This window comes from Lissotriton helveticus, chromosome 5_1 (genome assembly GCF_964261635.1).
Source record: "Lissotriton helveticus chromosome 5_1, aLisHel1.1, whole genome shotgun sequence".
Lineage (NCBI taxonomy): Eukaryota > Metazoa > Chordata > Amphibia > Caudata > Salamandridae > Lissotriton > Lissotriton helveticus.
In genome coordinates, this window is record NC_136065.1 from 710,865,686 (window position 1) to 710,890,229 (window position 24,544).

Below are 24,544 nucleotides of genomic sequence, written 5' to 3' on the forward strand. Positions count from 1 at the left end.
AAGAAAGCCTTTCCAAACTATGGGGCTGATTATGATGGCGGACGGACCTGAGTCCGTCCGCCACCATAGAGTAGGAGGGACCGTCCGCAGGGGCAGCAGCGGTCCCTCCGTGCAAATTAGGATGTGACCGCCACCCTGGCTGTCACATCCTGTATTTTTATCATTGCGGCGGGTGCTGCTTGAAGCAGCACCCGCCGCAATGATAAAAATGTAAGTTGTGCATTTGCATGCACAAAGCGGCAGGCACTGCGCGGTGCCTGCCGCCATGTGCACCCCCCACCCCCACTTCACCCCTGGGGGCCCGCAACGGGCCCCCAAACAAAAATGCGTATGCCTTTGCACGGAGGAAATGCCGCAGTGTAAAGGCATGTTCCTCCAGACATCCTAATATGGCTGGCGGTGTCTGATAGACGCCGCCAGCCATGTTAGTGCTTTTCTGCCACGGACGGGCGGCGACCGCGGCGGAAAAGCTGCGGACTGAAAAACGATCCCCCAGCCATCCTAGTCTTTTTCAGTCCGCTGCGGTTTTCCCGCATCCTCCGGGCCGGCGGTGGCTTCCGCCGGCCCGGAGGATGCGGGAAAACCGCCATCATAATCGGGCCCTATATCTAGATTTTAGTGTTTCTACTGGTGATTGTCTAATCTCACATTGGGGCTCTAACGGAGTCAGTATATATTGATGAACATCATGATCCCTGTAATAGGCAATGTTTCCTTAATTCACTTATCGATTTAATTTGTTTATCTACTTTAGTTGATCATTGTCGTACTAAATCCTATTTTACATCATCAGTGACATTCTAAAGTCTTTAATGTGGCTTTAAGTTTGGCTGATATAATGTTTGCTGTGCTCTCATTGCTCATGTATGTCTCAGTCATGTATTAGTTATTCCTGGAAGACATTCCGGCAGTTTCTCCATTAACCCTTCAAAACTTAGAGCTTCCTTTATCAAATGCCTCAGAGCATTCTACGAGGAGCAATGTGTATATATTCCTATCTGTGATAAACGCGGTACTTTTACCACTTGTGAGTTTAACCTGAGGAATTGCTGGAGTGAGTAGTCGAGATGATATACTGTAGGTGGTGGGCCAGGCTTGCGGGGGGGGGGGGGGCGCCTCCATGAGCTTTGCAGGGGGGCCCCCTCAAGTTTTGTTACGCCTGGTGCGGTAAAGTGCTTTGTGGACTAGGACTTGCGCTTTGTAAGGTTTCTTCACCAAATGGTACTTAATGTCCGCTATATTGTTGGTGTGAAGCTTCATTGCTATTTGCTCGCCTGCCAGTCAAATATTACTTTTATCTCTGTCATTTACTCAGCGGCTGTGAAAATAGTGAATTTTATTCGCTATTTGCACAGCCATTGGCTACATTGTGTATAATATCTGCTAGTTATTGAACAACCAGGTAAACAGTGACATATATTTTCTATTTGCACAGCTGTTGGCAAATAGTGCAAAATCTATGCTATTTATTCAGAGGCCAGAATAGTTGTGAAGTTTTTAAGCTGTTTGCATGGTCGCTGGTGAGATAGTCCATGATCTCTAATTTTGTTTGCAGCCACTTAAATAGTAAAGTCTCATTTGTTTTTGTACTGTTGCTAGCCATATAGTACATGATTACTGCTTTCTAGACAGCAGTCGAAATAGTGCATGTTTTAACACTCTAGTAGGCGGACAGTTGAATAGTAAAGCTCTTGTGCTATATGCATGGCTACTAGCCAAATATTAAATAACCTCTGCTATCTAGACCTGGCCAGGTAAACAGTGAAGTTTATTTTCTGTTTGCATTGCAAAATAGTATCCAATCTCTGCTTTACAGCTAAAATAGTGCTTATTCTCTGCTATTTTTCCAGCAGCCTTATAAATAGTGGCAGAAATTCACTATTTATGGGTTTTATGGTAAATATTCGCTACCAGATTTAAAAGCAGGCTATCTGGCTTGCTGCAGGAAATACAGGCTTTCAATCACACCTTTTCTTTTTCGGTGTGATTGAGGAAATTATTACCTCGAATCGTGCCCCTCACTATCGATTTTTTACAACTGCTCAAAATGTTTGTGCATTATCACAGTTGATTTTCCAAATGGTCACTATGGCAATTTTAGAGTAAATACATTTTCCCACCCACACTTGTAGCTGAGGCTTGGTCAGTGGGACTCCACTAATAAGTTGGTCAAATCCAGATATCCAAAATAATGAGCAAGAGAGAAAGCAACATGATGAATGTACGCATATGAATGTATAGGAGTTACACATTTTCCTTGTCTAGAGTCTCTGAATACGTGAAGCAATAAGGGGAAAGTTTAGGTTTCCTTTCCTCTGTTGTGTTTCCAATGGTACAAACTGCAAATCTCAAATGAAAAATACTAGACCAGTTGTTTAAAGTACAGAGGAAACCTAATTGTCTGCTTTTTGTAGGTATATTTAAACAGAACAAGCCACCAGAGACCAGCTCAAGAGCTTTCATCAGCTCAGGAACTCTCAGAGTCAAGATAACGCAAGTAATGTCTTCAATGATACAAAATGGGTGAATTAATTCTCAGAACTAATGCTCCGTTTTTCACAGGTTTCCTGTTTCCTTGGAGGTGTATACATCTGGGATAGTGGTGAACAGTGTAATGCAAAATCTGGGTATAACAATCATCACTGTCAATGTTGGCTGCAGCTTGAGCCCACTGTAATAATTCAAGACTTAAAGAAGTCTACACATTTATTTTCTACTCTATGACACACTGAGTAGGACTTGAGCTCCCAAAAAGCCATGCTGCATTAAATATGCTTCTGTAGGTTGCACTGTTTCAGCCACTGATGGAGGGAGGTGTTACCAAAACAAGATGGTTGTCGGGATTGTCTGAGTCAAGATGTTAAAACATGAAAATGTGCAAGCAGAGTTTGTTTTTTGTCATCTATACTAATATAATAAAGAGAGAGCCCAAACCTTTGAGGCGGGTAATCTCAGGAACCACAGCACCAATCACAACACCCAATACAGCATTGGAAAGGACAGTTGCAGCAAATAGACATAGGCTATACAGCTGGCCACCATATACATTTATTTTCTTTTTTATAAAGCGCATGGTTACACCATCTCGGCGTGTCCCTGCACTAAGTGAGAGGGGGGTGGCATTTACCGCAACAGTGGGCCAAAGTAAGAACGTTAGGGTAAAAGTAGTCTGTTGTGGGTGTGGGCGTTCTGCTGGAAAGCCATGGGCGTGTGCATGGGCGTGTGCATAGAGCGATGGGCGCGGCATGCTGGGACTGCCGTCCCGAAACGAGGGGGAGTTGCATTTACCATTTGGGCATGTGCATGGGCATGTGCATAGAGCGATGGGCGCGGCCTGCTGGGACTATGAGGGGGCGTTGCATTTACCATTGTTGTAGGCGTTGGCCGTTGACGCGATGTTGGGCGTCTAATTGCCGTCGGCTGGAGCGGAGCGTCAGGTGGAGCGCACAAACATGTTCGTGTCTGCAGCAGACACAAACGTTCCCAAATTGCATTGAGGACACGGCTTCACAGTGGACGCATTCTTCTGCGGGGGCTGAGCCGAGTGATGAGGCGATTCTGAGTCGCGGGGCCTGAACCGGGTGATGGGGTGATTCAGAGTAAGTTTTTAAAAAAATGCGGTGCCTGAGCCGGATGATGGGGCGATTCAGAGTAATTTTTTTTTTTAAACGCGAGGCCTGAGCCGGGTGATGGGGCGATTCTGAGTACGTTTTTAAAAAAATGCGGGGACTGAGCCCGGTGATGGGGCGATTCAGAGTAAGTTTTTTTTTTAAACGCTGGGCCTGAGCCCAGTGATGGGGTGATTCAGAGTAAGTTTGAAAAATAAATTGCCTTGCAAATTGAAAGCATTGCAGATATTCGATTTTATCCCCGGACAACGTCGGTACGGGCTGCTAGTATATGTATAAAAGGCAGCACTGTACAGGGTCAGAGACAAGCAGAACATTAATGAGTGATGGGACAATTAGCTAGTGTTTGGCTACGGCAAAAAGTCACATTTTAGGCCCTCCTTAAGAGAGGGCCATAATTTACAGTACAATGGTGACTAACTACCTTTATTGAATGCCTCAGGAATTACAAGCGTCTCAGAAACAAAGAGGCTTGGGCGTTTTTCAACTGGCTATTTCCGCTTCTTAACCCTTTCTGCGCTCATGACGAGCTGAGCTCGTCATGAGTTGCGCCGCTCGCACGCTCATGACGAGCTCAGCTCGTCATGTAACGCGGCTTTTTCAAAAACGCAGCACGCAGCGGGAAAACCGCTAGCGCGCATGCGGTTAAAGGAGGCAAAATGCCCGGTTGGTAAAGGTCCACTCATGGTGAAAACCTGTGGTAATTGGTGTGGAAATACCTTTCCTTCATGTTATTACCATTCATTTGGAGCACACTTGTAATGGGCTGGTATTCCTGCAGTTATCATAAATTATCATCTCATGTATGTTTCCCAACAGAGCGTGTGCCAATTTTTTTTCCAGCATTAGCAGCTGAAAGTTAGCACTTGACAGTCACAAGTGTACTGTCTTGTGGCTATTCTAGGACACATTTCAATTAAAAAAGGCAAGCATTTGTAATTTTGTAACACGTTGGTAGATGTCTAGTCTAACTTTCAACTGCTAAATTTGAAACTGAGTGACATAAATTATGTTGAACAAATAGAATGACCAGTTCTGGGGATATGTATTGGGTGCCATTTTTCTCCCAAACAAGCATTGGCAAAGCCAAGAGGTCTGGTATTGTCTGCCAGGTTATAGACTTTGGCAATTCTTGTTTTTTCTGGCATGGTTTTTTTCCAGGTCTTCATACGCCTAAACAACATTGATTAAAGGAAAAAAAAACATGTTTTTTGGTCCAAAAAGGCACACATTACCATAGCAGTCACCTGCACTAAAAGAAACTACTTTGTGTGTGTATGGTCTCTTTGCTAATAGTAAGCATGTTGTACACAGTCACAGTGAAGTCACAGTGAAATCAGACAACTGCTCACAGGACCCCCAAGCTAAAGCAAACACTCCGGTTCCAGCGGGCAGGAGTTGTCAGAGTGCTCCTGACCACTGAAAGCAAAGGTTTAATCTCTTTCCCTGCCTACAGACATGCGGGCATGGAAGAAATGAAACAATAGCTCTCTCACATAGAACATGCAGCTCCCTGCTTGAAAAAGAAATGCCAGCTCCCTCAGGAGGCGGGGAGCCGACTGGGACCACGGAGCCTTGAGGTTATTTCACAGTCCTGGCAAAAAGAAAAGCAGAAAGAGGCAAAGTAAAGGTCAAACACAAGCCGAAAGAGATAAAATAAAGGATGGAAATGAGCAGAAAGAGGCAAAATGAAGTTTATAAATGTGCAGAAAGAGACAAAGTAAAGGTCAGAAACGGGCAGAATGAGGCAAAATAGCAGTCAGCAATGAGCAGAAAGAAGCAGAATAAAGGTGAGAAACGTACAGAAAGAGGCAAAATAAAGGTCTGCAACAAGCAAAAAGAGGCTGAACAAAAGTCAGAAACAAGCAGCACGTGGCAAAATAAGGGTGAGGAACGAGAAGCAAGTGGCAAACTAAAGGTGAGAAACAAGCAGAAAGAGGCAACATTAAGGTGAAAAACGAGCAGGAAGAGGCTAAATAGAGGTCAGAAACCAGCAGCAGAAGGCCAAATAAAGGTGACAAACAAGAACCAAAATAAAGGTCAAAAAAGAGCAGAAAGAGACAAAATAAAGGAGAGAAACGAGCAGAAAAGCAGAATAAAGGTGAGAAACAAGCAGAAAGAGGCAGAATAAAGGTCAGCAATGAGCAGAAAGAGGCCAGATAAAGGTAAGAAATTAACAGAAATAGGTAGAATGAAGGTTAGAAATGAGCAGAGAGAGGCAGAATAAAGGTTAGCAATGAGCAAAAAGAGGCAAAATAAAGGTGAGAAACGAGCAGCAAGAGGCAGAATAGAGATCAGAAACGAGAAGGAGGAGGCAGCATAGAGATTAGAAACAAGCAGCAAGAGGCAAAACAAGGGTCGGACACAAGAGGTAAGAAATGAGCTGAAAGAGGCAGAATAGATGTCTTAAACGAGCAGCAAGGGGCAAAATAAAGGTGAGAAATGAGCAAAAAGAGGCAAAATAAAGGTCAGCAATGAACAGAAAGAGGCAAAATAAAGGTGTGAAACAAGCAGAAAGAGGCAAAATATAGGTCAGCAATGAGCAGAGAGCGGCAGAACAGAGGTCAGAAACTAGCAGCAAGAAGCAGAATATAGGTCAGAAGCAAGCAGAAAAAGGCAGGATAAAGGTCAGGAGCGAGCAGAAAGAAGCAAAGTAACATGCAAAATTAGCAGTACCACTGAGATATTCACACACATACACACAGGCCCTCTCAGAAACTCAACACCTACTCACGTACTCAGGCACCCACTAAATAAATCAGTCTCACTCACTGATCCACTCAGAGACACTTGCATGTTCTCACATACCCACTCAGACACTTATCTACCCACTCACAGGCTCACTCAGACACTCATGTTCTCATTCACAGACCCACTCAGAGACTCATGCACCCACTCACAGATCCACTCAGTGACTCAAGCACACACTCTCTGACTCACTTACAAACCCACTCGGATACTCACACAACCACTCAAAAACCCATTCAAACACTCACGCACCCACCCAGAGATACACACACACTACCCTACCTATACAGCCACTTGCACACCCCTCTCAAAGGTTAAAGGTTACAGTTAGGAAATACAAATAAAAAAGTCAAAATTCTCTGAAAAAAACAAAGGTTACAGGAGCTTTATACTTAGGAAATAGGATTTTAAAAAATGTCAAAATTCACAGACAAAAAAGGTTACTGGAACATTCTAGTTAGGCTTAAATTTCCCTCATACAAAACCAAAGAAATTCAGCAGTTATAGTTACCTGAGCTAATTAGAACTTATACCCGCAATGCACTGCTTATGACCTCACATAATACATCACTCATGACATGGTCAGTGAATATCACTGATGATATCATCCACACAACCACTCACACACCCATTCACACCCCTATACAGCCTCTCATATACCCTCTCACACACCCAGACAATCACTCACATACCCATTCACAGACCCATACAAGTATTCACACAAGCACTCACTCAACCAAACAGATAATTATACAGGGCCTTATCCAATCCCGTTTGGATTTTAATAACGCCCTATACCTGGGAGCCCCGGATTACACCCTACAGAAGCTCCAACGCACCCAGAATTGTGCTGCCAGAGCGCTGCTGGGCATCCCCCGGAGGACCTCAGTGAGAACCAGCTTAAAGACCCTGCACTGGTTACCTGTCAGGGAGAGAGTAAAATTCAAATCGCTCTGCATCGCCCACCAGACTTTCTGGGAAACGGGCCCAGACATCAACCGGCCCCTGATTTCTCCCTACAGGCCTAATAAATCCCTCCGCTCTTCTACAGCATCCCTGGCCGAGATCCCCAGAATTCGCAGAGCCAGAGCGGGAGGACGCTCCTTCTCGTATAATGTTTCCAAACTCTGGAACTCCCTCCCTCTGCAGCTGAGGAACAACCCCAATCTGACTACTTTTCGCAAACAGCTAAAAACCCTGCTGTTTAATGCCTAATAAAGTAACCTCAAGAGGGCTCCATCTGTTTTTAGCGCCTGGACGCCTCAGGGCAACTGTAGCGCTCTACAAGTCACATTTTCATTTCATTTCATTTCATTTCATTTCAACCATAGAGCCACTCACACACCCACTCAATCACTTATACAGGCACTTACATGCCCTTACATTCCCACTACTCACTCAAACAGCCACTCTCACAACCACTCACTCACCCATACATCTACCTATACAACCAGTCACTCCCCTATATAGTCACTCACAGACCCACACACTGCCATACAACTACTCACACACCCACTTATATATCTATACAGCCACTCACACACCCAATCCCTCATCCATACAGCCACTCAACACAGCCTCTTGCTCACCCATACAAGCACTCAGACACACTCACTTACACACCCACACAACCACTTACACACCCATTCACAAATACATACAAGCAATCCCACATCCACTCACTCAACCATACAGCCATTTACACAGAGAAACATTCTCCAATACAGCCACTCACACACTAACTAACTTAATCAAACACCCACTCAAACAACCATTCACTTACCTATACAGCCTCTTACACATCCAGTCACTCACTCATATAGCCATTTAAACACTCACTCACTCACTCACTCACCCATACAGTCATTCACACACCTATCCATACAGACACTCACTCTCTCATACAGGCACTGATATATCCACTCACTCACCAATGCAGCTACTCACTCACCCTCACAGCTACTTACACACCCACTTATGCACACCCACTCATACACCTATACAGCTCATACACCTATACAGCCACTCAGACCCAAACTCGCATACGGATACACACACTCACACAACCACTCACATAATATATGTTAGAAATAGTATCACTTATTTATTGTACACCTGGGGCCGTATTATGCAAATGCCCCAGGGACACAACAGGCATTTGCACCCGCTTTGCGTGCCCCCGGGGCACTTTGGTAATGCAGATGTATGTGCATCCCCTTCTGCAATCCCGATAGCGTTGGTGCACATACAGCGCCAGCGCTATCTTAAGAGGGCATTCCCACATTTGAATGGGGTGTGGCTGCATGCAAATGAGGGAATCCCTTTGCCTCTGCACCTGTACAGTATTACAGACACAGACCCAAGGCTAAGAAGCTGTCAGGAGGTGCACTGACTGTGCGCCCACTGGTGGTAGCCCTCTGGAGGGGTGTAAGCAGGTCCAGTCACTCACTGCACCTGTCTGCAAGGGGATCTCTATTCTCCTTTAAAAAATGCAGATGGGTTGCCGCTGCACTGAGCGGTTTCAAAGCAGCCGCTACTTTTTTCAGGGCAGCTTGAGTTTGTGTCTGACCTGAGGGCAGCACATACACCATAATGCAGTGCATTTTCATTGTTTGTGCTAGGTGCACTGTCATCTAGTTCCTACTAATCTGTAGGATCTGTGCTTTCTTTGGACAACATAAACTAATGGCTTGTTGCCTAGACTGGCTCCAGACACCCCTGCAGGATATGTTGGCCTACAGACCAGCTAGCTCACAGTGCCACCATAAGCCCCCCCTAACCTTACCGGTAAGCAAATGGACTCTGGCAACCACTGAACATGACAACCCCGATTACCCAGAAATCGTAGACACAGTACAGAATCTTTCGCTCAGTCACTCGTGCTTACTCTCAGAGAAGTATACGGAGAATACGCAGTGGAACGTTTTCAATACATTTTTTGGACCAACGTTATTCTTGCATAAAATATATGTGCTGCAATGATTAGGAGACAGAAGCAAATACATGAGATTACACTCACCGAAACAGTGAACAGTAGATACATTTCTACCATGGTGCTGTAGCAATTAATATATGCAGGCATATATGGAAAATGGTAATCTAGAGTACTCCTAGATGCGGACCCTACACTAAGTGTGCCTAGAGTGTGTATGGGTGTAGAACTAAGAATTCCCCCTAGGGACGATCCACCCCATTACCTGAACGGTGGGATTGAAGGACCCCATCCTGGTCTTCAGTTGGACACCCCTCACAGAATGTCAGACTGGTTTGTGGTGATTTCTCGGCATGCAAGGATCTTTGTGTCAGGAGAAGTGTCTCCTCTACATTCTATCGGGATGCCTATAATTTATGACAAAAAGCAGCCTTTGTGATTTGCGTGTTAGATTAGTGATGTTATGAATATATAGATAGCATTGTCCCCTCGTGGATGAAGATAGGACGACTTTTATACCTAGTGCGTACAGAGGCCTATTACATGGTGTTCAAGGTATCGTGATCATTTTGTGCAAAGCTGGATGTGAAACAAAGTAGTTTCAGAGAAACTAATCCAACATTGTTGCGGATGCAAACATATGTCCAATACGCATCAGTGGCCACAAAGCAGGCAGTAGAATACAGGTTGTATGTAGTGAATCCAGACAGATCTCAAGGACAGGAACCAGTGCTCATCCAGTTTGCAAAGTCGAAGTGTGCCAGAGCTGTGTACCATGCGCTCATGGCATTGCAGCACAATCAATGCTGTCTTCATTCCGAAATGAACTTGGATGTCTATTGCGGAGCACCTAAATTAAAATCAGTATTCCCACCTGGAGAAGTGTGGCTCAATGGTTAGAGCGGCAGACCCTGATGCAGAGGTCTAGCCCGGGACTAGGGTTCAATTCCCCACCTCGGCGGGTCTTGGGCTCAAAAATTCCACGGACCTGATAATTCTCGCCTCGGTGCCTATTCCAATCAGGGAGTCCCACTCTGCAACTCTGGGCAATAGCTTGCTTAATCTCCACAACGGCCCCCACAACGCTAAGGATGCCTGGCCTCCACCTTGGGGGTGCCCAGGAATGGACACCTCACAGGGAAAGCCAGGATGGGTTCCACAGCGGTATTCATGCAAGCGCCTTGAGACCCTTGTGGGTGAGTAGTGCGCTATACAAGTATCAATTTACCTAAAGTAGCAGGACAAGCAGGAGCCCTCCAAAAACACTTCCCTCATGGAGTGTATGACAGGTGGAATAACTCCCCAAAATGCAGCAGGAAGTTAGTGTGGAGTAATGTCTGTATCTCAGATGTGGAACTTGCAACCTGGAAATCAAACGTCTCTCTGACCAAAGTTAAGGCCACATCCTATTGAAAAAGCATGTCTTTCAGTCTGCTAAGGAAATCAAAGCGTTTGTTGGAAACATTTATTGGAGGCCACATCGCTGCCTTCCTAATTCTGCGGGTAGTTGGAAACAATACTTGTGTACAACAAGTGACTAAGGACAGGGCCGGACTGAGAACCAAAACCGGCCCTGGCAAAGTGCTCAGCCGGCCCCCCGGGGGTGCGACCGAGCTCTTTGCCGGGGCCGGTTTTCGGCCGATTTTGTTACTGGGACGATTTTGCAGCTATGCTGCAAAAAGGCCCTGCAACAAAAACGGCCCCCAGGGCCCAAAACCGGCCCCCACCCTTGCGGCGCACCGGGGGATTGCCCGGTGCCCGCAACAGCCAGTCCGGGCCTGACTAAGGAATTAACTGTCACCAGATAAGTGATGCCCGTTTCCATTCCACGGCAACCGAGAGCATTCAACATCAAATAGCTCCCATTCAAGAGCAGTTTGAAAACTGGATGTATCACTGCAGATGGGAAACCCTTCAGATGACAGGACAAGTTCTGAACAGAAACGTTGCACACCGCATAAAGCGAAATGTCCTTGCAAACTAAAGACCCGCTCAAAGCATCCTCACAGTCGGAACCACTAATGTTATTTAATAGGGGTATTTATAGAGTGCACAGCTACTTGGAAAGAGTGTCCCGGCACTTAGAGATCCTCCTGGCTAGTCTGATTGCTGTCAAACAAAGAGGGAGAGACTAAAGTTGTTGATTAAACAGCCAGGTTTTCAGCTGCTTCCTGAAAGTTAGTAAATCAGGCACCTGTCTGAGTGGCACCGGCAGAAGATTCCAGACAAGGGCAGCCTGCACTTGAAACGAGTGGCTGCCAGTTCGAATATGAAAGAATTTGGAACGGCCACCTGCTGTCGAGAAGATGACCTCAAGGTTCATCTGGGGACATAGTGTAGAACTCTCTTTCTGATATAGTGAGCTCCTGTACAGAGTAAAGCCTTAAAAGCCAAAACTAAAGCTTTGAAGCAAATTTGTTTACTGTCAGGCAAGGCCTTCAGGTGAGGAGAAATCCGCGCTCTGGGTCCAAGCATGGGAACTGCCCTGGCAGCCACATTCTGGACCACCTGAAGTCCGTTTAATTAGTACTCCGGGAGACCTACTTATAAAACATTAACGTAGTCCAACCTATAGACAGTAAGAGCTTGGACCAAAGTCTGTCTGTGAGTGAGAGTTTACAGGGGTAGGAATTTCCTGAAAATTCGCAGGAGGCCGAAACAGGATCCTGCGACTGCCTGGATTTGAGCTTTCATGGATAGAGTGTCATCCAACTTAACCCACAAATTCTTGGCGGTACTTGCTGAGATTTGGGGGGGAGACATATCCGAAGGTCACCATTGTTTCCACTTGTCCCGAGAAGGAGAGTTGAAGAAGATTATCTCTTATTTCTCTGGGTTGCATTTTAAATGATTCTGTCTAAGCCAGGTAAAAACTCAAGTCAGGCATTTATTTATCTTCTCCCCTTCAAAATCCTCGCCCTTCATGTGAACATGAGCTGAGTATTGTCAGCTTAGGAAATTATTGTTGTGTCACATACTTCAACCAAGGGGAAAAGGGGGGCCATTTAAAGATTAAAAAGTGTCGGGCTCAGGATGGAGCCCTGCGGGGCACCCACTTTCAGAGGCGGAATGGGAGCGGTGAAATGAGGGCACCAGACCTCTTGGTGTCTATCCTCCTAAAAGGAGGAGAACCACTTGAACACCATGCCTCCCAGGCCACACTCCTGTAGTCTATGCATGAGTCGGTCACGGGGCACGGTATCGAAGACTGCAGAGAGGTCCAGTAAGATCAACACTGCTTTACCTCCTTTATCTAATTTCTCCTTTAAACACTCTGAAATTTCCAGCAGTGCGGTCTCTGTGCTAAAATTAAGTCTGAAGCCTGACTGGCTCTGATGGAGAAGATTATTGGTTTCTACGTATTCTGTGAGAACTGAGTTTATGTATTTCTCTAGGGTTTTAGAGAAAAAAGGGAGAAGTGAGATTGGTCTATAGTTTGATGCTACCAAGAAGTCGTCAGAAGGCTTTTTTAACAGTGGGAGTATTTTTGCACTTTAGAGGCGCCTGGCCATTACTTAGTGATGAATTGAGAACAGTATTGGCAACTGGATTTATGTTCTTGGCCACGGATGCCAGAATTTTGGACAGACATGGGTCGATGCAATCCTGACTTAAAGCCTTTCATAATCTTCAAGGACGTCCCAAGTGGAAGGGGAGGGAACTGTGTGAGGGAAGTGTCTCCAGAAAGGAGTTTTAGATAGTTATGATTTTCTAATGAAAGAATGAAGCAAGTTCGTTTGTCCGTTCCATAGTCTGGTTGAAAGTTCGAGCAGCTGCACTCGGGGACGAAAAGTCTCTCACATTTTTAAAAAAAAGTCCTTACTTTTATTTCCAGATGACTGAATTTTGGAAGTAAAGAAGTATTTTTTTCTCATAAATTTTATTATGGTATACCTTTAAGGCTTCTTTGTAAATGTCTTTGTCTTTAGCATTAACATTTTTCCTCCATGTTCTTTCCAGCCATTTACATGCACTTTTGCTCTGCCTGAGGGCTTCATTGAACCATGGAGCAGAAAGTCGAGCAGATTTAGAAGGGCGAGTGAAAGAGGGTGCAAGCGCCCAGGCGTTTTGCTACAGCCAATTCTGTAAACAGAGAGCATCACTCTTTGTGTTGCCACTGATTGGAAGCGGGTGCAGCACGAGCTCTGCACTCAGGGCTTCTGGAGTAATTCGGTAGAAGGGTCTTGACGTGAGGGAACAATGCTTCTCATAGGGTTGAGGGCATCTTGCCAGTTTAGACAACTTGAAACCTATCATATAGTGACCAGTCCATGTTAAAGGGACAGGCACATCTGTTTGAAGCTCTACCTTAGAGAAAATCTGATTGAGTGCATGGCCCTTGTCATGGGTTGGATAATAAACATAAGGGGATAAGTTAAGAATATCAAGGGACTCAAACAGAGAGGTGATCTCCTGCTCTGCCGGATTATCCATATGAATATTAAAGTTGCCCAGTACCAGGAAATACTTTTATCTGGGGACTAGAGGCGCAATTGAGTCATTGAGGTATTTAAGGAACTTCCCGCCATGGCCAGGGGGTCTATATTAAGTGTCCGGCAAGGAATTGGTGAGCCGGAGGTACACAATGAAAACCTAAAATCTTCGACCATCCATCTCTTCCGTGGGGGCTATGGTGCAGGAAAAGTCCTTTTTAACATTAATCGCTATTCCACCACCTTTGCCCACAGAACTATCCCTCCTCAGGATCTGATACCCTGGGGGAAACATCTCTGTCCCCTTTCCTGTATCTAAACCTGACCAGTATTTCCCAATACTTGTGCACATACCCTTCCCCTAGCGCTTCTTATCTGCCTACCTGTTGGTATTGGAGACAATATTGGAATTGGAAAGTCATGACTGGTAGGGTGATGTTTCCATGGATAATCCTGTCTTACGAGGGTGTCTCTGCCACGGTATAAGCTAATTGGTTTAATTTTTCAATGTGCAACATGGTATATTTTGTATCTCTACGTGCCATAGTTATCTGCCTTTCTGTCACATTATATTCAGAAAATATGCTGGTAGTGTTGATGTAGCACCATGGCACGTGGTCAGAACGCGGTGTGTGTAATGTCCAGCTTAGTATTACGATTGATTGTGACTGTCCATGTTGTAAAACAGACATGTCCTGCTGAATTATGTCGAATTATGTTGACTGCTGAAGACACAATGTTGCCCAATGAATACATTCTGGATGACAGTGTGGTCATATCATTGTCAACCACAGCCAAATCCTTTTCCATATTAACTCTGTTGATCTCTCTGCAGCTTCCTGCTGAGAAATCTTCCATAGCTTGTTGTTTTATTTCATACAAGAAAGGCTTTTAACATGGGTGTCAGGACCCAATAAAAATCCCTGAGATCCAGGTCATCAGAAAGAATGGACAAGTGTTGTTTTATCTGAGAAAGTGCTGAGGTCTTCAGCCAATCTAAACATAACTTCCCAACACTATATGATGTCACCACCCCTGCGTGTTCTGTTTGTGCATAGCATGAGTCAGGCTTATTGATCTTAAATGCTACCAAGTTACCCAGGAATCTAGACTTACATTATGTTGTTTCTTGGGGCCAACCCTGCTCATCTGGGTCTGATGTATTGCATGATCCGTTGTGGAGCATAGCATCTAGCCTATCTTCACAGTGTTCAATATATCGTTGCCAATGTCCGAAACATTCAAATGTATGAATGCGAGATGTGTTCTAATCTTTTGCTTTAGCTAAACCAACACAGGAAGTCTGTTGCTCTGTTTTATTCAGGGAAATCATTTGAAGTGGTATGAGGCACGCTCTGAATAAGGCCTCTTATCCCAGACCCTGTCACTTTCTTGTTCCCCAAACAGATTTTGTATCTATTGTGTCTGTCCAAAAGTCAAAACCCTCTATAGACAGTTGGGAAATAAAGCAAGCAGAGTAATTCTGTTTAGTGTTTGTGAGCATATTCTTCTTTGCAGGTGTAGGTGTAAGTCTATAGTAATAAGAAGCTGGGTCTGATGTGTCAAAACCAGAAAAATATGCAAACTTTTGTGTAAATGTTTTTTGAACTACCTTACGGCGGTGTTTGGCAGTGTTCCCATTGGGTGTAATTGTAGAATGCATGTGCAATACTACCTTTGTGTAGACAATAGCGACCATAATCTTAATAATACAACATGTTGCCAGAATTAGATGTACCATCACACAATTCATCATTGGAAAATGCAGCTGATTGCTCTAGATCTGACAGCAAATTATGCAGGTTGAATATCCCAATCATCAGAGAATATACTAGAGGTGGTGATATGATTAAAAGAAATCTTATACAAATATGGAATTTGCAAAAGTTCAGTAGGACCATCCACATCATATGTTGCCCTGTCCTAATCTATTCCATCAGGAAAAGAACTGCTGTAATGTTCACCAGGAATACGTCCTTTACTTCATGGTGCGATGATGCATGTGGTTTTAGTACCAAGTTCACATGTTGGACCGCTGAGCGTTCTGGGAGATAATGTCCATCCAGAAGTAGAAAAAAGACAGTCACTAAACCAATCCTGAGTACAAGGAAAAGTAATCCAATTGTAACCCTGAGATGTATCCAGGGAGCAACAAGGTATGTATTTGTCAGCCAAAGATAGAGAGACTAAACTCGTAACTTGAAAGAAAGAGGTGGTTTTGGCAATAAAGGTTAACTTGGATCTGATGAAAAGTCATCATACTGCATGAGGTTCGCCAGACGCTGTCCAGTCTATTTTTGGCAGCTCAGCAGGTTGTTTAGAACCAGGAGATGACTTGATCTGTGGAATATTCACATAGATGTCATCTATTTGTCGAATCGAAATTTCTGTACTAGTTGATTGTACATTTGTAGTTGTTTCAATTAGGAGAAGTATTATTTCATTGTTGTTAATTGTTTCTGTTTGGAAAATGGAATCTTCATCTGATATTAAATCTTCCATCTGAACTTCCTGTGTGGTAGAGAGTGGAAATTGATGGCTACCCAGGAGCTTACATGGCCTACTTTTGAGAATTGGCCACATAGGATGGTGATCAGATCAATGGTGACAAATCTTTTGTCTCGGCGGCTGGCAAAAGGCAGAAGAAATACAGTTCAAGCACCCCCGACAGCCAGGATGGGTACAGGCACATGTAAGAGAGCCCACATTCTTTCTTGTCCACTACCTTTTCTCTGACCAGGACCCCAATCTTCGGACCCAGGCAGGTCTTGCTATTACTGCTTTAATTTCCCCAGTGTATGTGTGTTTTACTTGGACGTTGCTTTGTAAAGCTCGGTATTCTTTCAGGTCCTATAAAACACCCAAACAATCTGTGATGTCAGATGGAGGTTTAGCTGCCACTGTGCTGACACTATCAAGATCTGGTACCCACATTCTCACCGCAAACAGGAGATAATAAGGTATACGACCACCCAGGGACTTTCATGGCATGTTATTAAGTGCCCTCCGGTCCTCGTACAGGTGAATAGTACCGCAAGGCCACACCCAAACTTCCCATGGATTCTTTGTGAGCCCAAGAGCTAAATGCCAGACCCTGGTGAGAATGTAGTGTGCCAATTGCGTATGAGCAGATAAAGACTTGCAAATACTTTATAATAGTTTGAGCATCAGCCAAGCGCTGGGGCCAAACCCATAAGACTCTAGAGCATGAATTCACTGCCAACAAGATGTACCTGTAAGCCCCGTCTGAGTGTAGGGGGCTGCAGTATTCCAAATAGACAACATGCGAGAGGCTTGTCTGAGATCAATAAAGGTGTTTGGGGTGGAAGTGCTACAGTGGAACCTTCCATCTGCTGGCAGATGTCGCATTGAGGACAAAGTCCTTGGTCTGTTTAGTGAGACCTGGCCACCAATACCGCTGCTTCAGTCACAAAACTGTAGCAGTTATCCCTGCATGTGCTAAACCTGGACCCTCATGTGCAGCTAATAGCACTATTAATCTGTGATCAATATTTGGTGTTACTCTATCCCACATACCTGGAATCTGAGAATACGGAGTGGAAAGACTTTCGGCAGTGCTGAGAAACCTGTCCTCGGAAGCTTGTTTCCGGTCCAGGGAAGGCATGGCTTGGCAGTTCGGGCTGGACTGTTCCCATGAGGCACAGGGTCAGACTGATTTGCATATAGCCATGTCTGAACTGGGGTGGCAGAGTGGGCTAAAGAACGGTGATGGATTACCCCAGATCTTTTGACTGGGTGTGAGTGTTTGATTGGTTCAGATGCTCCGTCCATTACCACCCCCTTTTGTACCGAGATGTTACGTGTGTCATTGAGATCCAGCATAATTGTTCTGTCTATCCTCATACTTGAACAAATTATTGCTGCAATGGCAGCAGAATGAACTATTGCCTTGGGGGCTTCATCTGCCATAAAATTCCATTCAACCTACACGCCAACATGCTTATGACTCAATGTATGAAGAACATGAGCCTGTGGCAGACCTTTTTTAGCTTTGCCACTTGTTCCCAAAGCAACTTGTGCTTGATTGTACAACCCTTGGAATCTCCAAACCCATTTTAGCCCCAATAGCGATGGTATTCAATATAACACTGGACATAATAAAATTAATCACACACAGTAAGTATGGGGAATTCACGATTCATATTTTGTAGTTCCAGTATTAGGGCTTTTAATTCTGCTAGCTGTGCTATACAGTCCCCTAGGTACTGAGTGTCCGTCTTTCCAGGAAGAAACTTTCCATCTTGCCTGCGCCCTTTTACTACTGTGCATGCTGCAGACAATTGCTGTTTCGTTCTTACACCCGGTTGAGCTGATCTATCAGTATGAATGATGCATTCATATTTATCTACAGACATAATTTCATTCAGTAGAATATATTCTTGTACATACTGCAGGAATGCTTGTGTTTGTAATGTAAAGTTAAATCTGTAAATTACATCTGGTGCAGTGAGAGAGTTAACCCATTGAAGCCTTCTTGGATGTAGAACTTTAGAATTCAGAATGCTAGCTCTTGTAACTGCCTCTATGTTGGTACAGGGGTAACAACAATGATGTGTTTCCCTGAGCCAGTACTCTCTCTCTCTCACTACTTCAGCCTGTGCCAGTGTGAGAATTTTTTCAGTGGGTGCAAAACGCAATTCTGCATCTGTGTACAAATGTGATGTGTATGCTATAGGTACTGTATCACCCTCATTGAAATTGATATATGTGTACCTAGTTGGTCCAGCGACTATGCGGATCACTAGGTTAGTTGTGTTGACATGTGTGTAAATGTCTAGAAGCTAGCATGTCAGCTTGTACAAAACGCAAAATATCAGTGTGTTCCTGTGTCCAATGATGCACAGAAAAATCAGGTTTTAGTTAAGTTGTAGACATCTCTTTTCAGAGTTGTTGGAGGTTGGAGCAATGCAATTTTGTTTTCTAACTTGATAACTTGTATCCCAGAAATAGGACACTGAGGTGGGCTATTTACATTTTTGTGAAATTACATTTGAAGCCTAGGAAAGCAATCTTTACGATTATGTTGTTCACTCTAGCCAAATGTTCCATTCATTCATCGTCCGTCGGATAAATATCATCTACAAGGGACAATGCTTCCACATCAAAACTTGAAGAAACTCTGTTAACCTGGTTGAGAACAGCCCTGGGCTGTTCTTATCCCCCTGGGATAATCAACAAAATTGGCTTTGAGAGCCTTTACCCCAAAAATGCTGTCAAATATCTACTTTCAGGTGCTATATATCTTGGCAGAAAAAAACATTTGAGATGTCAAGTGTTGTTTTGTATTTCCTCCACACAATGTTATTCATCAGTGCTGCACTGTGTGCATTCTGTACTGCAAATGTGCATGTGGAAGCGTTCAAATGTCTGTAATCGAATACTAGACAAAATGACTTGCCAGGTTTCATTACTGAAAACAAAGGATTATTCATAGATGAGATGCAATTATCTATTACACCCTGGTACTCAAGTTGATCTAGGATCTCCCTGATGTGTTTATTTGCTGCTTGTTTAATTGGGCACTGTGTCTGCGGTTGAGGGATCAATTTTAATGGGATTTCGTAATGAGTAGGATTATCATCCCACACAACATGATCTCAGTATAGAGCAGGCACTAAAGCTGATGCTCACTCCTGTGCGTATACATTTTTAACTGATTCTGCTACGAGGTCCGAAAAAGCAACTTATGGCGAACAAAGTGGTACAAAAGGGGGTGATCTGTTGACTGGGTGTGAGTGTTTGATTGGTTCAGATGCTTCGTCCATCACCACCCCCTTTTGTACCACTTTGTTTGCCATAAGTTGGCAGGGTATGCTCAGACGTGAGCCCCTTGCTCACTTTGCCACTGGATTCAAGCAAGCCGGGCTGAAGACCAGCCCACTCTGCTTCCACTTACAGGGAGAACAAAACAGCTACGTGACCGAGATCTTTCCCACTGCCTGAGGTAACATGGTTACATCCACTGTCCACAATACTACAAGCACCAGCAGCACATGTCCACATGGAGAGGTCTGTGCTCTGCATATTAAGGTCTGTCCAGCATATCACCGCTACACTTGGCATTGTGTGCATTGTTATTGACGGGTGTCTTGACTCCCTCACACATACTTGGTTCCCACCTCTCCCAACATTCAGCTATTGTGTGGCTGAGGGGCCATACCGTTTTGAGAAGGTCTGCTGTCCTGTTCTGCGCTACCTCTGTGGTAGTGGGGTGTGGTCCTGGGGGGAGGTCCTGGTGGTGGAGGCGGTGGATGTTGTGGCCTTCTTGGGTGTCGGAGCTAGATTATCAGTAGCTCTGTGACATGTGGCTCTGGGCTGGGCTCCCTTTCATACTATAGGTAGTCGTCCTACTTTACACCAGTAAAAGGCAGATATTAAATTCGTACTGATAACGCAGCTTATCGCCTGTTTTTGGATTGCATCGCAGATTTGGCTGGTCGTTAAAAATATCGGGAAGTGGTGTTCATTTTTTTTTGTATGGGAATGCCTACTCTGCAAATCATTAGCGTTAGTTGTCGCTCTCATCCGTGGTGATGTTTTATGTGGAATCTTTAGTTGGAAAACTGACAATATCGGCAAGTTTGCACCAGGTTGAGAATGGGACAATAATTCTTTTGCCACTTTTGCTGTGCTAAGGTGCCGATAACTCGGCGATAAGTCCTTGAGAATTCGCCTGTTTTCTTTTATTTTTTCACTCGGTTTCGCGCACTCAACCGATTAAAAGCAAATGATCATCATTTTTTAGCCCTTGGGGTTTTTGTGGGATCCCCTGAGCAGCAGGCTTAGGGGGTGAGGGTGTTTGTACCCTGCGCACTTTCCTTGTTTTTTAATCGTTTTTTCTTGTGATTCGCAGGTAGCTACAACAAAGTCCTAATAAACACAAGAGCTCGTTTTAGAGTCACCCTATAACCCAACAGTGGGGACTTATTGCCGAGTTATTGGCACTTTAGCACAGCAATAGTGGCGAAAGAATTATCGCCCCATTCTCAAGTTTGTGCACACTGCCACATTGCCCACAGGCTGACGGTACCAACACAGCAGACAATCAACATCCTTCCACAGACAAAGCTGCTGGCTGTGCTGCACCTGTTGGCCTCTGGTACCTTCCAACTAACAACTGCCAGAGTTTTAGGAGACTCAAAGCCAGCCCTATTAAACTTCCTCACACGTCTTAAATGCATGTCCACAAAAGCAACGTAGGGCCCCTGTATCCGCACTACCCGCTCGTTTCAATTCATAGTATTCCCTCACAACCAACCCCAACCCCAGCTGTTGCTTGATGCCTTTGTGCTCCAGATCCAATATTGTAGTCACTGAAATGGGGGTGCGCCAGGTAATGAAGTCTAGTAGTCAACAGTAGTGGAAAAACAGTACTTTATTAGTAATAAATTAACAACACAAAAACATCAAACAACGAGTGACATTCCCAACGGGGAACATCATCAGGGCAACTTGTGGATCGAAATAACTAGATCGACCTGGAAATCTCAATACTCCGTATTCAGAAACCTGTTCAATGAAGACAATGGTCAAGCGTGAGTATGGTCACAAATGTAATACCGAACAATGTATTGCACTTGGACAAACCGGAATGCTTACAGGTATGATCAATGCTGCACAAAATGACCGTAACAGGAGTTTGTGAGGTTGTAACCTTCATGGGAAATAAAAGGAACATTACAACCACGCGTACTTCTGTTACGGTCTCATTATGCAGAATTGATCATACCTGTAAGCATCACGGTTCGTTTCAGCTTGATACACTTCCATGTTCACTTCAACCACACTGCGCATGTACAGCTGGAGACCAAGTAAAGTAACCACGCCATAGCAGGCTTCCTGCATGTGTTGGGGGCAATTGACTGCACACATGTACTACTTGTGCACCCTGCCGACCCTGCACACAGTCACCACAACAGAAACCACATGCATTCCAACAATGTGCAGGCAAAACTGTACCACCGGGGCCTGTACACTAATGTCGTTGCAAACCTCTCAGGCAGTGTGCATGATTCCTACATCTTTCACAAGCATCCCAGCCCTGCTCCCCAGACCAGTCAGCTGCCCAGCAATGACTGCCCAACCCTGCGCACCAAGACTTCAATGCTCACCTGCTGCCACTGGCGTGTCTCTAAGAGGGCCCACCACATGCCAGAGCATCCCCCTCAGCCGTCGCTGGATTCCACTGCATAGGCCTCAGCGCATCCTGCTGCACCAAGCTGATGTGTCATGTTTGTACAGCCAACTGCCTTTGGCGTACACTCAGTCGAGCCGAGTTCACAATTCAAATTGGGTCTTGATTGCCAATGGTGCCACCAACTGTGTGCACCGCAAGTAATCGCCACGTGGCAGGAGGCCAGTGTCGGGCAAAGTGCTTCGGCTGCCACCAACTCTGTGCACCTCAAGTCATGGGCCCTTTATGATTGAATATCATGGTGTTACCTCCAGCAGTGGGGAATGTGATGTGGTAGGTCCCTAGGCCCTCATCCATACATTATAACCACACAGACACACCCAGATAGAGAATGGAAATGGCCTCGAGCACGTGCACCCGGCCCTTTTATTGACAGAGTCACATGTCCTGTGACACCTGTGCTGGATGGGTGTGGTGGGGGTGTAAACCAGCCCTAAGGTAGTGGCTGTAGCATGCTGACAACTAGATCTGTTATCAGCAGATCACTACTGGGAAGACCTGGGACATGTAGCGTTGTAGTTCCCTCCCTGCATAAGCGGAGTGGGCTGGCTGAAACGTGCATCCTTCATTACTTTACCAATATGGTGGTTTGAATCCCCACACCTACCGAGATAGGTACACGATAAGTGCGCGACCTCACTTTTTCTCCCCCAAAAAAATATTAATATTTAAGAAAACAGAAGACATTATATTATTTTATCAACAAACAAAAACAATTACAAAAACAATTTTTAGGATATTAAAGTTAAAAAATATCACAAAAAAATTAAAAATTACTGAAAAACCCATAGGTTTGATGAACATTATAATTCGAAATAAGCATTTAAAAAACATTTGAAATTCACTGAAAAAAACATACGTTTCAGGCACATTATAGTTAGAAATTAGCATTTAAAAAACCTTAGAAATTCACTGAAAAAAACATAGGTTTCAGGGACGTTTTAGTTCGATGGCCATTTCTCTCGTACAAATCCATAGAAATACCCCCGTTATAATTAGTTCAGCTAACTAAACTCACGCACCCGCAATGCACTGCTGATGGTGTCACATATTACATCATTCATGACATGGTCAGTGACATCACTTATCACATCTCAAATGACATCACTAATTACATCACTGATGACATCATCCATGTGAAAATCTGATGCACCTCCTCACACTCTAATATAACCTTTGATACACCCACTGTAAAATACAGACTACTATTTTCAAAACCATTGACACACCAATACCAGTTACTACATACGCACTCACTGATTCCTAGGTCTACACACATCCACTCATTCACCCATACAATCACTCAAACATGCAGTCACTCATCAATCAATACAACACTATCATAAGCACTCCTACACCTATAAAGACACTCAAACACCACCACTCATCCAGAGTAACTCACACACCTAGTCAGTCATGCAAAGAATCAATCACACTTCCATTTCTCACCTGTACAGTTATACACACACTACATCACTTATTCAAACAGAAACAAACGCATACTTATTCTCTTACACAATCACTGATACAACTACACTCTCATCCATACAGCCACTCTCACAATCATTGACTCTCACGTATAGTCATTAATATACTTCAACTTTCACATACACTGCCTTTTACATATGTACTTGGCAGACTTCAAGTAGTACAAAATACAGCAGCAAGGCTAGTCCTGAATGTACCTCCCAGATCACCATTGCGCCCTCTTTTGGAAAATCTCCACTGGCTGCCTATCCACCAACGGATCAAATTTAAAACATGCTGTGTCATTCATAGAGCTCTCCAAAATATGTGTCCCTCTTATCTGGCGAAGAAGTTTATTTCTTATGTTCCAGCACGTGCTCTCCGTTCCAGCAATAAACTTCTTCTCCAAGTCCCCTCCATCAGGAGGGCAAGACTGGGAGGTAAAGCTCTTTCATACCTTGGCCCTCGTCTCTGGAATGAGCTTCCCGTTACCTTCAGATCATGTACAGAACATCTCACTTTTAGGAAACTGTTAAAAACGTTTCTATTTCAAACTCAGTGAATTTGTTAGTGCCACCTCTTTTCCTCCTCCATCCACTTTTAAGCGCAGAGATACTCCTTCGGGAGTCGATTCTAGCGCTATACAAGCCCTTAAATAAATAAATAGCTACTTGGACATGTACCATTGAGACATCCTTTCACTCAACAACACACCCATACACACACTCACCTACCCATAGAGCTATTTCCACATGTAATCTTGAACCCATGCACACAGTGAATCAACGACTCAAACATCTATGCAAAGAGTCCACACCTCCCACCTACCAACACGCACACTCGGGCACCCATACAAATACTCTGGCAACGAATCGATAACCCATATACACTCATGTAGCTACTGACCAACCTTAACAACAGACAGACTACTACAGCCATTCACACAGTTTAGTCACTAACCCATGCATTCAGTAAGACACATGTAATCACTCACTCAAACAGCAGTTACTAAATCCTCCATCCAGACACTTATACACCCACTCATTCTTCAATACACCTTGGCATATATATAATACATATTTAAACTTGAAAGAAAAACACAGTCACTGGATGATGTCAT

At 44.4% G+C, this 24,544-nt stretch overlaps 1 protein-coding gene across 2 annotated transcripts in view; it reads left to right on the top strand.

Annotated features, from left to right (window-relative positions):
- Window positions 1-24,544, top strand: part of LOC144754857 (uncharacterized) — a 1,464,081-nt gene that overhangs the window by 796,273 nt on the left and 643,264 nt on the right. For both annotated transcript variants that reach the window (XM_078643119.1, XM_078643120.1), the window contains exon 14: window positions 2,415-2,497. In XM_078643119.1, coding sequence (XP_078499245.1) covers window positions 2,415-2,497 — 83 coding nt within the window. The remainder of the gene's footprint in view (window positions 1-2,414; window positions 2,498-24,544) is intronic.